The 16,513-nt window shown below is 43.1% G+C and overlaps 1 protein-coding gene across 2 annotated transcripts in view; it reads left to right on the top strand.

The window, feature by feature from the left end:
• Positions 1–16,513, top strand: part of LOC107997697 (nuclear hormone receptor E75) — a 155,290-nt gene that overhangs the window by 63,504 nt on the left and 75,273 nt on the right. Inside the window, exon 1 of one of the 2 annotated variants that reach the window (XM_062081719.1) lies at positions 7,868–9,110. The exons of the other annotated variant lie outside the window; for it this stretch is intronic. Within the exon in view, the coding sequence (XP_061937703.1) occupies positions 8,936–9,110 (175 nt within the window). The 5' untranslated portion in view covers positions 7,868–8,935. Of the gene's footprint in view, positions 1–7,867; positions 9,111–16,513 lie in introns of those variants that run through there. 2 annotated transcript variants of the gene reach the window in all.

Here is a 16,513-nt window from a genome sequence, read left to right as displayed (position 1 = left end):
CATAAAATAGGAAGTTCAATCTATCTTTCTTCCTTTTCCTCAGTTTTGTAACACACGTTTCGTTACGTTTTCTAGAGTAGGAAAAGTGAAGTTGCAACGATTTTTAAACGATGGAAGCAACAAGTTCTCCTTTTGAAGTTATCGAAAATTTCTCTACTCTCCAAAGATATTTGTCCTTCTTCGTTAAAAATTCATGGCTCTCGTCAAACATTCGTTCGAAAATTCTCAAGTTTCTATTTCCAAATTTCAAGCCTCTAAATTCTTTCATCTCATCCTCGACGCGTTTTGTTAGGAACATCGAACCTTCCGTCGCTTCGTTCGAAAATTTGAACTCTTCGGAGAAATCACTATTCTTAGAGTTCGTTGCACTCTGCAATTTCAGCGCCAGGTAATCAGCTCGTCTAATATTTGAAGATGAAGGAAAGCCACGATCAAATTATACTTTTCACACACCTTTTCGCAAGATATTCGCTGGCCGAGCAAAATTCCAATTCGTTCAATCTATTTCCCCCTTTCTTGACACCGCTAATAATTCAATTTCTTCCTTTTTCTATTCCATTTCTATTCAAAGACATTATTTATTTCGTTACATCAATTTTAAATTATCAATTATTCGTAATAAATATTTTAAAGAATACTAGGAATAGTGGAATCCATTCGTCTCCATTACTAACTTTCTCCAAAATCCAAACCTACTTCCAAATCCTTTATCTTCTCCAATTTCAAATTCCTCCAACGCTCCTAAATTTCTCCAAAACACACCCAATTCCTGATCGAAAAACCGTAGACCTTTCCCTCTGAATTCCAAAACCTCCCCAAAATTTCAAGACCTCCAATTACATTCCAGAATACCTAACGCCTCTAAAATTTGTTCCAGCAACCTCGACCGACCGGAACCTCCAACGTGGGGATCTGACGATCATCCACGGGCCGATTGCAAGAGAGCGCGTAGACGCGGGAGAAGGGGGAAGGGGAGGAGGAGGAAGGGGGAGGGGCAGAAACGCGGAAACGCGTTTCTCGGCAAAAACGGTTACGCTACCGGATACCTCGACTCGGCAGCCAGATAACGCCTCCCCTCCCCTCACCCATTCCTCGCGGCTGTCCCAACACCGCTGTCGCAACGAAGTTTTCACCGGGTTTTGATCGCCGGTTCGCGATCCTTGTTCATTATCGTTGCTCCCGATCGATCCGCGGGTTTATCCTGACGGGCTAGTTTTATAGGCGCGCGATACGATTGCCGTTGTTTTCGCGGGTTAAAGAAGAAAAAGTCTCGGGCCCCGGGCGGTCCGAAATATTGCGGAATCGCGATATTGCAACGCATTGTTGCATTGTTGCTGGCGTTAATTTGGATATGGCCCGTGATAAATGAACCCACGTGTGCAAAACCGGGATGAAATAATAATAGTTGGCGCGACTGGTTCGAAAGCGGATCAATTTTTATCGAGCGCAACGCTCGGGCCGGTTTCTAAATTCTTTCGCTCGCTTCCTTGTCCACGCCGATAGTCACGGTTTGTTTCCTTCCATTTGGCTATTTTTACGGGAATTTCTTTTCTCCAGATTATTCTTTGGACACGCCTTTCCTCCTTGAAACTTTGCTTTTTTGAGTAAGATTGATTATCTCTCTCTTTTATTAATCAACAACGAGAATAAGTTATTCCAAGTATATTCCTTGGCTAATTATCTATTACTTAAGTAGGATTGGAAGTAGGTTCTCCCTTAGCTCCTCTCTTTCGTAGTTATCATTAAAACGAGAAAGTTGTTGGAAATATATCGTGCTTCTCAACTAACGATCCATTAAGTCCTTAGGGATGCGAGCTAGTGACATCTGGCAAGTAGATTTTCCCCTAGAGGCGGGGGAATCGAAAGTGCAACCTGCTCGTCAAAAATTGCTGCCTCGACCGGGGTGGGTAGCCTGTCGCAACGAGGAGAAGACGAAATCCCACGCGAGTCTGCGAGTACGTTGCACCGACATATCTGTCTTGGCCGGTTGCATATCTGCCGGGGCCATTGTCTCGCCTGCAAGTAGGCCTGCATCAGAATGCAATAAAATTGTCATTGTCTCCCCTCCGCAAGGCCTGATGGATAGACGCGTGGGAGCAGAGCGTGCGCGTGCACGTGCTCTTCGCAGCTTCCGTGGGCAATCTTTTCCGTTTTTCTTTTTTTTTCTCCCTTCCTCTGACTTTTTTCAACGAAATAACGAAAGGGTTTCCTTGGGTGGGATCGAAACTTATTTTTCCCTTCGATTTTTCGATCGGTTTCGATTGATTGGTTTGAAGGGGATTTGCAGAAAGGATTTCGAAGATTTGATTTTGAAGTTTGAATGATTGGTTCGAAGGATTTGAACATTCGCTCCAATCTCTTTGGGTTGGTTTCATTAAATTTAAAATTATCTAAATCATAGGGAACAAAATTAAATAAGATGAATTTAGGATAACTATTCAGGGAAGCTTGAATGAAATGAATCGTCTAAAATTGGTGAGGTTAAAAAGATAGATGAAAAGAAAATATCGAAATTTTTCGGGATCTTTATATTTGTTACAACTTTCGATCGATCAACGGTGTCACTTCGACATTTTCCCCTCTTTCTTTCTTTCCCTCTCTCTCGAAATGATCGTTCAATTAAATCTCTTTGTTCAAGAATCGGACAAACGTTTCAATGCGATATTGTACTTGCTCGAATCGAGAGTCGACTTCACTTCCCTCTTACGTACGTGTTACATACGTGCACGTAACACGTTGCACATGCAATTGAGCCGGCGAGTCGCGACAACTGGTCGTACATCAGTGTCCGTAGGCCAACGAGAAGCCGATAAGGTCGACGTGGTGAACGTAATTTGCGATGCATTCGAGTGATACCTTAATCAAAGGGGTGTAGTTGGTGTCGTAGCGGTTGGCTGGGGACTGGATCGGAATGTATTCGAAACCCATTTTCAGTCTTGAAAGTTTCGTTTCTTGCTACGGTTGCGAACGAACCGCGACTAATTTTAGGTTTAGAAAGAGGATTGGCTCATTCCAATGACCGTTCGAGCTTCCCTCCTAATTGTCCACAGTTATTTCAATTTCCTCGGGAAATTTTTATGCAAATTCCTCGACACTTGTGCGCGAATTTCTTGCTCTCTAAATTCTGATTATTTCTTAATCGAATTGGAAGGATTTATTTAGATCAGATTAAGTCGATTGTATAACAGTAATGTTAATCATCCAAATCGACTAATTTCACGACGAAATCATTTTCTTCTTTGCGAAAGCAATTTCATCTTTGATCCAAAAACAAATACGGACATATAGACACACACATAGAGAGAGAGGGGGGGATACAATCTCTTCTGTTTGAATTACAAGACAAATTTGTCCGCTTTCTCGAGCCGGATATCGAATCTGTATCCAGGAAGGAATGGATGGAAATCTTTTTAGCAAGTGATTTACGGGTGCGTAACGCGTTTCCTCGAAATTTATGATCGCGGCGCGTTCAATTCGGTGAGAAAAAAAGTGCGAAAACCGCAGCCATAAAATTTGGCCGCAACCCCGTAACCACTTGACTCCGATAACTGTTCGTAAATTCTTTGCTTGAACTGGCTTTGAATTCCTGGATTCTTCCCTGGTGGGCGTTGAAAATTTTGGAATTTCTAGTTTTCTCGGAGAGACGGCGGGAGTTCCGGCGAAGAATGAAAATTGCTTCGTGGTTTAACCGAGTTTAACTTCTGAAGCTAAAGCTCTCCGGGCTTTTCTAGGTAAGCAATTTATAGAACTGTTATTTCAGATTTAAACTGTTATTCTCTTCTCGTTTTGTTTCTTTCTTCTCTTTCTTTATTATACACGTGTCGATTCTAATACGATAAAAAATGTGTGTATTTCGATTATTTATTGCTAGCACAATCACTGTGATTGCTTTTCTAAATATATTTATCAAAGGTGAAGAAAAGGAATCTGTGCATGTAAAAAGAGGGAGAGAAAGAGAAAAGAAAAATAAACGTGATTTTTATGTAATAATCGAAATATTAAACGAAAGAAGATCGTTTAATATTATTATACCCATGATGTATGGAAATACATCTGTATTCGTTATCGAATGATAATAAAAATTCAATAGAAAAAAAAAAAAAAAAAAGAAATTAAATTCTACTAGTTAAGTTCTGAAAAATTTCTCAATTAATCTAAACGAAAGAAAATGCTTGCTAATATATAAATCCTGTCCGATAAACCGTAGCAAATTTCCATTATCTACGCCATTAACATATTACATCAATCGAACGTGACATCGATGCGAACGCAAAGAGACATAATCGGTAATCAGGCATTCAGGAAGGTTGATTCACCATTCATTATCGTGCCAATTCATCGCTATCTTATCGCGTGAAATAGCATCATTAATACCTTTCAATTATCCCTCCTCCTATTCCTGTCTCCCCTCTTTCGCAAAATTATTTATCCCTCGTTCACTTGTTTCTCCTTAACGCTTATATCTCTGGTAATCTTTCCAAAATCCAATTCCAAAAGTGGAAAAGTCGATCACTCGTTGAATATTCATGAATTTGAAACATTTGAAAGTAAAACTAGAGGCGTATTTTTTTAAATACGATGCATCGAAAATTACTTAACACACAGTATTCATTAAGAAACGTATAACTCTCTTAAAAATTCTAAAAAAAATCACCAACCCAATTATTCCTATTTAATTCTTGAAAATTACTCTCGAGAATGATGTTTGAAATTAATTTTTAATGTTTCATTTTTTTTTTTTTTTTTTGATCCAGAAAGAGAGAAATGCTATCATAGGAATCCTTATCATAGGAAGTTCGAAACGTTCGTTTCTTTTTCTCATTTCCGCTCTGGGAGAGAAGGAAGAAGATTTTTTCGAGAAAAGTTTACAGAACGAGTCGGGGAGGTCGTGTTAAGTTGGCGAGAGAGATTTCTTTCACGAGGAGAAAAACTTTTTCCCTTCGATCTCTGTTCTTGCTGAATCTTGTACTTTTTTTTCTCTCCTCCCACTCCTTTTTTTTTTCTTCTTTTTCCACGAAGCAATCGAAGACGAGCAGACAGATTAGCTAACAGGTGTTCCAGGTAGAGTCGGGTCGATTATACGCTTCGCCATGGAATATCGGGATTCCAAACTACTAATAAATCTTCCCTGTTGCTCGTACAAAGGAGATTCGGGATAATAACAAGCAGTTCAAATCTCGCTTGCTTTGAGATGAAACGAGAGACAAAGAGGAAAATGGAAGATCAAAATTTATCGACCTTTCCATTTCCCATCTTTTTCCCCCTTTGTTTTAGCGCGTGTGTGATTGTGGAGTGGAATTTTATTCGAATTTTTTTGGTAATTTCGTTTTTACAGAAAGTTTTTACAGATTCCATTGTGATTTTTTTCCAATTCTTAATTTAGTATTAAATTAACGAACTAATGCAATATTTCATTCATTAAAAAAGTAATAACGATTCGTCTTCGGAATTTCGTTTTTTCTTCTTTGCAAATTTTGATTTCGATTTCGATCGATCTTTCTTGATTTGACGTTCGATTTATTATTATTATTATTATTATTTCTTTTCTATAAAATTTACTTTCGATTTAATCCAGGTGTTTTATAAATTTAGATTTAACGATCGTTAAATGTTGAAAGTGACGAACGCAGGGAGCACTGTAATCGTTGTTGGAAATTAATCTCCTTGAACGTTTGAGCTCAATCATGACATGCCTCTATGGTCACAAGCCGCACAGTTAGGGTAGGTCGGGCTTCGGATTATATTTAGAATAGTCATGTCGTGTCTTGACAGTCTATAGTAATACGTCCAATTCGAACCGTTTAGCAGATTTACACGATGACCATGATCTAGACGTGGATAGAAGTCATCGAGTAAAATTGCACGAATTACTTTAGTATAGCCTTCAAGTAAAAGCAATTAACCTATCTCTTGACTTTTGTCCTATTTTAAATTCGATATCAATCTGCTATCAATCGTTGCCTGACAAATATTCAAATTTAGCGGGTACGTAACGTTAAAATTTTTAAATAAAATATTTTTATTTCTATTTTTATAAATTTTACAAACGGAAAACGAAAGTGAAAAGAAACTTTCAAAAATTTCTCCTTTTCTCGATAAATTTTCCGAGACTCGAAACGAACTATTTCGCTTTATTTTTAATATTTTAAATTTTTCCTTTAATCTTACGAACGGAAGGGCAAGAGAACCTGAAGAAAACGAAAGTGAGAGTGGAGGTTCGATTCAGAAAGGAATCCAAGTGGCGCTAGAAAATTATTCCCGTTAGACGACATCCGTCACACTGGCCACGCCACACTAACTGTTTATTCAAGGCCCGTAGTTAGGGCAGGTTAGGCTTGGACTGCGCCCAGTTTGCGTCAATTTAGATTCAACCTTCCGTCGTGGATTATTAATGCCGCTTTAATTTAACCAAATTTCATTCGGAGGAAAAAGATCAAGTTCTTCGTTTAAGTCATCTTTTTCTCGTATTATTCAAAATGTTATTATTAAATCGTCGGAAGAAGAAGGAAAAAATAAACAAATAAATTTGTCACAAACGATGACACACTTTGGTATAAGAAACAAAGGAGAGTAAGAGGAGCAAGGCCAAATTGAAACGAATTGCAAAAGGCGATCAATTACAAGGAGGAATAATAATTTAACTCGCGATAATTTAAGAAGGATGAACGAGGGGATGTATTAATAAATTCTGAAAAAATAAACGTGAACTTTGATATTCAAATAACTTATCGCCGACCACCTGTGTGTATCCCAATTGATAACGAATTCCTGATATCATCTTCCACTTTTATTTTCAAATCGAATCACCTTTGTCAAACCAAATAGAGGAAAACTCGATTATTATCGTATCAACGTTGATTAACCATCGTCAAAATACGAATCTCTAATTACATAATCCCATGGAACGTGTCATAGCCTCGTAGACAAAATCATTCGAAATTCAACGATACGCTCCATGTTAGATAATAGAAGTAGAAACAATGGAGTAACGAACTACAATTGAGGCAGGTTAGTCCCGACTTAGGTGGGAGTTGGATTAGGGAAGTTCCGTTAGGTATATAATAGTATATAGGTATTCCATTCACCTGTGATCCAACTTCTACTTTCCGTAGGCCACGTGTTCGGTGGAAGTGTGAACACATAGACACCACGTGTGTACGTGTGTCTGTCACAGGGGTTAAACAGCTTTCACTTACCGAGTGTTAGTGAGTCAACGTTATATTCTCTGATTGTGTATCACACGGATCAGGAGCGTATGATTGGGCACAACGGTTAGGCGTCATTCGATAAATTTTTTTCACTGGAATTAGCGATTGTTTGGAGAATGACTTTTATCGGACGTCTCGCGCTTAAAGTGTTCTTGTGCTCGATCATGAATGCCTAATTCCTCGCAGCGTTGTTTGTCGTAGAATTTCATGTTGGTTTCATATTTGGCGCGAGGTTGAAACGGGTAAAATAGGACCGACGATTTCATGGTGGTCCTTGACTACAAATTTACTTTTGTTCTCTCAGCGGGTTATAGCGTGTGACTTTACGACGCCGTCTCTTCGTCATCGTGCACGCGTGTACGCATAATAAAGGCTAGGCCAAGCCTCTTCGTACTACCGATAAAAATCCTTGATCCTAATGACGGGTCAACCGTGCCAATTGGTCGTAGGAACGAGCCGATTGCTTTGAGGATACACCATCGTGGCTTAATATCGCGTCTGATAAGTTTGTTTTGTTCTCCATAGAAAATCACTGTTTTCTTCCCTTTTCAGGAAATGAAATTCGTATTCGACTTAATGGCCCGTTAACGAGACACTTTTGGATCGATAAAGAAAATGGAATCGAGTCGTATCTCCTCGAACACGTGCTATTTCAAATGTTGGACATGATTTTAATTTGAATATTTAAACAGATTTTCTCGTTTCGAATAATGTATGCATGTATGCATGATTGCAATCTTGAGAAATAATAAAAATATCTTTTCAAAAGGTGAGCAGTACGTGGAATAAATATATCAATATTTAATATATTTACGTCCACGATTATCCGAATGACAGTCGTTTAAATACTTGGAGGGGAATCATGACAGAACGAATAACACGGCAAGAAATCGCAAATTACCTGGTACGATAATATTTTCATTGAAAAATAAATAGCGAAATATTAAATACGTATTTTACGTGTAATGGTATTTTACGATCGTTATACGTGTATTAAAATTAAAATTGCAATGTATTTATACGCAAATATGTAATATTAGTCGCGATATAAATTGGAAATATGGAAAAATTGCGATGAAAATAAATCGTGGGGCGCCGCCGCGCGACGCTACGCGAATGTCAATCAGCGGCGTACCGCGCAGGCGCCGCGAAGCCGCGGCACGCCACGCCGCGACGAACTCACTCGCGCACCGCATCGCACGCCACACACAACACATCAACTAATAACGTTGCAACAAGCTTCGATTTGCAGTTACCGCGAGAACCACGCGGTCGCCATTGGAAAGCAACAGATCGTATCGTCGTGGTGTTCGTGTGTTGTGCGCGCGAAAAGAAAGTGTGTCGTTCGTAGAAAGAGGAAGCGTAATTGTTATACGCAGTAAGAGAAGACTGATTTCGATCAAAACAAATTCGCGAGTTTTTGCGCCGGTGTCTCGTGCCGGTATTGCGTGGTTAGTCTCGAGAGAGATAGAAACGGAGTGAAGTTGTCAATAAGAGGATTCGAGTAGATAGCGTCGTTGGCGGTTTGCGATTCGAGTTTTTACGGTTGCATGGAGAGTCGTGTTATGTCAGCCTCAAGCTTGTTTACACGTGAGATTGTCGGTAGGACTATTGGAGTAAAATTGTCATTGACAATCGTTTGAGAAGAACAAGAAGGTTAAGTAAAGAAGTAAAAGAGCGGGAAAACAGAAGACAGTGTAATAATCGCGGCAGACTCGTGACGAGAAATGACCGTGCAAGAATTCAAGCCTCGTGGCAGCAGTGCCGAGGAACAACAACCGTCCGGTGATATTTTGTCACCGTCTAGTGAACCTCTGGACAACGACAAGGAACAATCGGCCCAGGTCTGTTATCGCGGTGCACCACAGGATAGCGAGAATCTGTTGGGACGAGTTTTAGCCGGTGAGTAACCTTTGATTCGTTCCGCTACGTGTTCCGTCCTTTCGAAAAAACTTCATAGGCTTTGTCGAACGAAAGGGAGAGTATATTTTTTCCCGCTCGTTGGCGACCGTTCGATTTCGAATCGATTTATAGGATTGCGCGTGTATATTGCGTATAATGTATCTATCGTACCATAATAGACTCGTAAAAACATTCTTAACCTAGCGTAGATCACGATTCAGGTAGGAAGGAATAGAGAAAGAGGCGGTTTCACTTTCCAGCGGGGTTGGAATGTAGGTCGCGGGGCCCGGGACGAGGCTAGTTCGTTGCCCTCGGTCGGCGGCCTTCCACTCGGCGCTCCGGCAATTTTTCTCCCTCTCTGTCTCTCATTTTCGTTGTCTCTCTCCCACTCGTGCCTCGATCTTCCCTCTCTTCTTTTTACTCGTGGTTCTAGCCTAGATAGTGAGCCTCTCTAGTGGGGCTCCCACCCTAGAGTGTTCAGTGCCCTCCCTCCGATACACACATACACGCACCATTCCCTCTCTCTGTCCCGTTCGAGCGCTTCCATGTATCCTCTCCTTCTCGCGGCCGTTTCGTCTCTCTCTGTTTGGCCTGAACTCGTCGTGAACTCGGCACGTTGTACAGAGAGGCATAGCGCGAGTCTCGGTCTCTTTCTCTCACGGCGGTCCATAGAACAGGAAAGTAGGTCGGTGGGGCCTTGGCGCGAGGCTAGTTCGTTCACCCTGCCTGGCCCGTAACTGGGGCAAGATGAAATTAACCGAGCGGCCTGCCACTTCGCCCCACCGCCTCCTCTCGCCTTCTCCTACCTCCGTTCGGCAAGTAGAGTGAACTCCGCGACTCGTGTGGCCAATCGCCGGCGGGCCGGTTCAACAAACTCGAACTGGGTCTCCCTACCGACCCGCTCGCATCTCTCTCGCTCGCACTCTTTCTTTCTCTTCCCTACTCTCGCCCCTTCCCTTTCCCACCAACGTAGTTTAGCTACTCGACCAACCTCCCCACCCACGGCTATCATCGAAGGTCACCAACACACTCGGCCTGCCCGTTCGCCCTCTTGTTCTGCTCGCGTAAAAGAGACCGATGTACTTCTCATATACAGTTACACACCACGATCCGTTCATAAGCGTTCGCCCACCTTTTCTCCTTCTCCTCCTTCCCTCCCTCTTTTTCTATTTTAGATCTTTGTATCTTTTTTTGTTTGTTTTCTCCTTCTTTTTTTATCGTTTTCAATTTAATTCGAACTCCAATAGAATCGAGTTGTTTAGGCCACTACAATGAGGATGTTATTAAAATTCATCTACGATGTCGTCATAATTAATGCATTAACGTACATAAAAAGGACGAAGGTCGATGCTTATTTAACTAATTAATCCATTTTTCATCTACTTCCTTAATAAGTAACTCGAGTTCGAGGACAGGTATTAGATATTCTCCATAGATATCTAATAGACTAATAGACACGTGTAACTCTTTGCTATTTCATTTACACTCACCGGATCGAACGAATTTTCCGTCCCATCAATATAATCGTCTCACTAACTTTACTCGAACTAACTTATTCCCCCGAGATCCGTGCAATTTCATCCTATACCCATTCTTGAACGTAATGTAGTTCACGTATACCTTTCTCACGAAGAATTGCGTGAACGCGCGGTTTACGCGGGAGAGAAAGAGAAAAAGAACGGTGACAACCGCGTACGTGAAGCACACGTAAGCACGTTACACGCACAACACACGCACACAAGTACGTTCAACCGGCTGAGAAGTCTCCTCGTAGGCCCCGTTACGTAACCTCACGATACTGAATTACGTATGGGCTACCTACTCACCAGCTTGTCCCTCCCTCTCTCTCTCTCTCTCTCTCTCTTCCTCCCTCTGCCCTCTGTCTCTCTTTTCCTCGCCTCTCTTTTTCTCTCCCGATTTCTTTCGCACGGGATCTCGGCTCTGAATCTTGACTGCACCGCGGAGAAAGTAAAGTAAGTGCATTAGCCGAGCTGCTGGACCGTGATCACTCTCGCCATGGCGGCCATATTGGAATGCTTTCACCGTTTCTCCGTTCCTCGTTTGTCGTTGCATCCGCCGTTCGGAGCACTGACCTGCCTCAACGAGCGTAACTACGAGGTGGGTCGAGTAACGCGGCTCCTCTCTCGTTTCGCCTCTCGATCGAGCTGTTCCGCTCCGTGCTCCATCCCGAATTTCCGTGAAGGATCCCGTGAGCGATAAAACTCATTTGCATAGTGTCCGAGCGTGGCGCGACCCGGTTCGCGCTAAGAATGCGGGTCGGTTCAAGCCGCGAAGCAACGACTCGCGTAATTTTAGCAACGGGTCGGGTGACGCAACTTACTTCCTCTGGATTCTTTGATAATCCAATTAGAAAGGGTTGTTGTCCCCTTTGTCGATAGGAGGATTTTAATGGATGATAAAAATTTCAATAGAGAAAATTAAAATGGACATAATGGATATTTTTATACGTTGGTTCTTGAATATATTCCAATATATCCGAGTGAAAGCAATGAACAAAACTTTTCAAATCTATTTTTCCAATCAATTTGATCGACCCAGTTGTATCGAAATGTCCGTTATACCGCGTAATCCTCTATCGCGATATTACCTAAATCGAGCTTCTTATCTCGTCGAGCGGGCTCCAATAAACGCTCCACATAGGAAGAAAGAGGTCCATCCATCGATCATCGATTTAACGATTCAGGGTTATCGAATGAAATCGGGATCGAAAGCGCGAAGATGTCTGTTCGAACGCGAAGGAGGGACACCCCCGACATCCGCGCGGGGGCATTTTTTAATTGCGCCCGTGCTGACGACTGGCTAACCTCAAAAGCAAGACACACGGGCAATGGCCTGGCCTCCTCCTGGTCCCCAGTGACCTCGATTGATGCGCTGTGTCCTCTCCCAGTCCACGATTACCCCTCTTCCCCACCCCCATCATCTGCCTCCACCGACCCCCTTTCCCGCTCGGTGGCTAGAGGAACGTTGACTCGACATCGCCCAATCAGGGGCCGGTTCGTCGACTCTCTGAGCTGCTCTCGGGGTCGTTCTAATCTCGCAACGTCCCTACGCCACAAGCCGAACCGACGAGAAGCCCGATAAGAGTACGGATCCACCGCTTCTCTCTCTCTCTCTCTCTCTCTTCCCCTAATCTCACTCGCGGCTTCTCTTCCCTTCCCTTCTCTTCTCTTTTTTCTTCGTCTCTTTTATTTCACTTGGCTCCTTCCCTTCTGGTTCACGCTGCGTGCGGACCACACGCTATCTTCGTCCGCTCGAGCATCGTCATCCGTCTCGTTCTCCCGCGTGCGCCATCAAGGTGAACAACCTCGAACCGTGTCGGGGCTCTTATCGCGCCGCGAGCTTCTCGACTCTTATCGAGGGGCGAGCTTCTTCGAACTAAGTTCGCTGAACCGATCGCGAAAATCGTGTCTGTTTCAAGGAGATCGGATGGAGAAGAGACGGGATGGAAGAGTTTTGAAATCGGAAAGAAATCGTTCGTTGAAGAACTCTAGACTGGCCTTATCTTTCGATGTAATATAGATGCGGTATTTTAATATGTGTACGATCGTGTTCTATCTTCTTTTTCTCTTTTAATTTAGATAAATATTTTTTGCTAAGTAGAACAGATCGAAGAATAGAGAGAATTATTTATCTCTTGTGGATCAATTAGGGGATTCCCTTCCTTCGTATCGCGAAACGAAACTCTTTTCTATTCCTTGAACGCGTACGTTCGATAAAATATAAAGGAGAATTCCATTGCATTGGTTCGAGGGAAAATATCAAGGATCGAAGATCTCGATTCCGCTGTTTGACAGATTTTTTTTTTTTTTTTGAGCAATTATTATCGACGTTTTATCACAGCAGATTCTCCCACGGGTGTTCAAACACCGACGAATCTAATCCTAATCATCTAACTTCCCACCACTTGGAAACAATACGCATCAACCTTCAATACGCGGACGAAATCAGCAATACCCGCCGATGTTCTCGCAACACAGATCTCCGCTATTCCGTTCTAATTCGCGGGTTTCGAAAATTCCGGCGGCTTGCAACAGAGCCGCCGCCGCTTGTGCGTCCTTCGCCCGTTTCCACTCGCTGGAAACTTTCCACCTCGAAAGGACACCACCCGAGATGCATAATTTCGTTTCGCAGCCGCTATTTCCAGCTCAGTGATTCGCGCTTTCACCTCTCTGTTCCAATAGCGACAGAAATGTAACGCGCGTCGCTATTGGGAAAAAAAAAAAAAAAAAAATAGAAAATCTAATCTCACGGAGTATTGTGTCTGGATTTTTTCTTGTTTCACCTGAACCGTGAGCGCCACGATCGGAGTCACGGTTCACCGAGAGGAAAGTAAGAGTGGTCCGAGCAGGAAGTCGAGGCGCTCGGCGAAGGCGGTTCGTCCGGATGCCGATGAAAGGGAAGTCGTGCTCTCGCACCGATTTCTCCCTTTCCAGCGGACTTTATCCCGTTTCGAGAAGGAGAATTCGTGCGTCGACTTTCTCTTCGATCTAGATCGATATTTCTCAACGGTTGTGTCGAGAGATATATCGAAAGGGATAATTCGAATGTTTTTCAGAATTATATCTTTTCTTCTTTTTTCTTTCTTTTAAAGGGAATTTTGGTCGATTCTCGTAGGAAGAGAAAAAAGTTTTACAGGATGGAGTTCATTATTTTGAACGAAGAAGATTACTATTCGGCAGAATACCGGTGATCGATCGAAATTTTAAAGTTGGCAGGAGGAGAGTAGAGGAGATCAAAGTCAAAATGGGAGATTTTATCGTTAGGACGATTAATATGCTCGTGACGTTGGAGATATTTCTAGGTAAAATTAGAGGGAAGAGAGTGGAGATACACAGAAGAAGAGGGTGGGGGGAGGTTCTGAGGATCTATTAGAATAGTTAGAGCGGTGCAAGAGCTGGAACCTAAAATTGGAACGGATAGAGTGTCGTTGCATGAATCATTGGGGGTCATAAACGGGTAAAATAATTTTCGTAACGTTCCACCGTTCCGCTTGTAAAACAACAAATATAACCCTTAAACGTGATTCCATCTCTCTCGATCTCAAATTTCGATATCTAAAGAAATGGAAGAAAGGGAGGAAAATATGAGTCAAATATGAGAGATATCTAAAGATCTTCGAAAATACTGCCGTGCCGAGGAATCCAGGCAAAAAATCAATCCCAAGTTTCCCCCCTCCCATCCCTAGATTCCTCCCGAGAAAGCCGGGAGGAATATCGAATCGGGAGAAAAAGAAAACGGATTCGTTTCACGGGAATTCGAACAAGCTTCACGATCGTTCGCACAGTCAACCCCCGGAAACTCGGTTGAGGATACGGGCGATAGGATGGTGGGCAGTGTGGGGTGGGAGGACAGAGGGTAGCAGCCCCGAGGGCAACGACCTCTGACCCACCAGCCAGCCCTGGTATTGCTACCCCTTCCCCTGGACGGCTGCTAAGTATAGCATTTCCACCAACCTGTCGCCCCTTGCGCTACAGATATTATATCTATACCACCTCTCTCTCTCCCTCTCTCTTTCTCTCGAAAGCACGGTAATTTTGTCCCGTTACCGCTTTATCGCTGCAGCTGTACACTTTGGTGATGTTTAGCTGACTATTGCCGTTGTTCCCTTCGCCTTAAGCGTTTCCAGCGAGGCTCCAGATGCGCTCTAGATTTCGTCCGATCTAAAGTGAATTGCGACGGAATTGGATGGGATCGCACATTTAAAGAATGATCGCGAAACGTAATAAAACGATTGAATTTCCCCCCCGTTGTGAAAAAGTTTCCATTTACCTCGTACATTTTTCATTGTTACTATTTACAAATTTATAGGAACCAAAATGTCTCATGTATATATATAATTAATTGTATATAATTATCCTCATCGCCTCTTCGAAAATACTCCCCCTTCTCGGAATCTCGTTCCCACGAGAAAAAGGAGAAAGAAGAAATATACACACGTATATCCCCGCTAGGAGCCACTCTTCTCACCAATTATCGTAATTCACCCTCCTCGTATACACCCCCCGCGTATCGGCGCGATTTTTTTTTCGCGTTTATTGGCGGGGATTCGAGGCGGGAAAAAGCGTCCCTCCCTGCCTCTCGGTGCATATCTCGCCACGTGGTGGGGGCGCACAGGGTGGAACGGCCTCAATAACGTAAATTATCCCGCCAAACGCGTAGGCGGACCGTATATATCCGTGTCGAGTGGCCCCCGCGAAAATAGAAGAGAGCCGTGGACCGTCCGAGTGAGGCGGCGAGGACGGGCTCGAGGGTGGGGGGAAAGGAGCGAGGTGGTGGGGAGGAGGGATGGCGCGGTGGGGGCGAGAGAAAGAGAGATCCGCTGGCCTAGTTAGGGTGAGTGCCACCCTCCTCGCCGGTCAACGACCCCGCGACCTCGACGCTCGCAATCCGACCGACTCCTTGGCCACCCTCCCCCCTCCCTACTGCTCCCACCAGTGCACGAACCGCCAACGACGAGCGTCACTTTCCGCGCGCATTTTCTTCGGCCTGATTAGGCCACTGGGAACACGTTTCCTACCTCGATAATTTAACCTTTTCTGAAGTCACCGAGCTCCTCTCGGCCGCGGGGATGTGTGCAGGAGGGGGAAGGAGGAGGGAGAATTCTTGAGAACTTTTTCCTTCTTGGATTTTTCCCCCTCTCTCTCTCTCTCTTTTTCTTCCTCTTCTTTTATTTCTTCTTTTCGCCCCATTGTTGCTTTCGAGGAGATTGTTCGGGGGAAGGGGGTAGCTAACATTTTTAACGGGATTTATGTATCGTGGAAAACTGCAGTTTCTTTTAGACGGGAGAGGGTTGACGCGATCTTTCCTTTTATTGAATTTTGCGGGTGTGTATATGTGTGTGTGTTTTAGAAAGAGAATTCTTAGGATTTTCTCCTTCTCTTTCCCTTCTGCTATAGTTTGCGCTATGCATTTATGCTATTTTACTTGTGCTTAAGAAATTCGTGAAGATATTTTTCGATCGATTTTTATCCGTTTAATTCGAAATGTAAACTGTTTGAATTCCTTTTATATTCTTCACATCGTTGCAAATGAATTTCTAATAGCTTTCATTTTTTCTGCAACTTGTTTCCCTGCAAAACACGCCTTGCGAAATATGCCTCGCACGTGCGATAAATTTTCGGAAACGAACGATTCGAATTCCGTATGTATCTAGAAATCAGATTCTCGAACGTGGCAAAAATTCGAGAAGGAAGGAGAGGAAAGCGCGTTACCTCCAAAGATATTCTCACTGGTGATCCAGTGTCACCAACAATTTGCCTCGATTTTTCTCTTTTCACTTAACCAACTCTTCGACTCGAGTTTTGTTCGTTAAAAAAGTGGGAAAAGAGAACTAACTTAAAGGAAAGAGTAAACGAAGAAGGAAAAAGAAAGAAAGGAAGGAA

Source organism: Apis cerana, linkage group LG11, assembly GCF_029169275.1.
Source record: "Apis cerana isolate GH-2021 linkage group LG11, AcerK_1.0, whole genome shotgun sequence".
Classification (NCBI taxonomy): Eukaryota; Metazoa; Arthropoda; class Insecta; order Hymenoptera; family Apidae; genus Apis; species Apis cerana.
The sequence above is the reverse complement of the archived record's forward strand: the minus strand, read 5'-3'. Positions and strand labels throughout refer to the sequence as shown.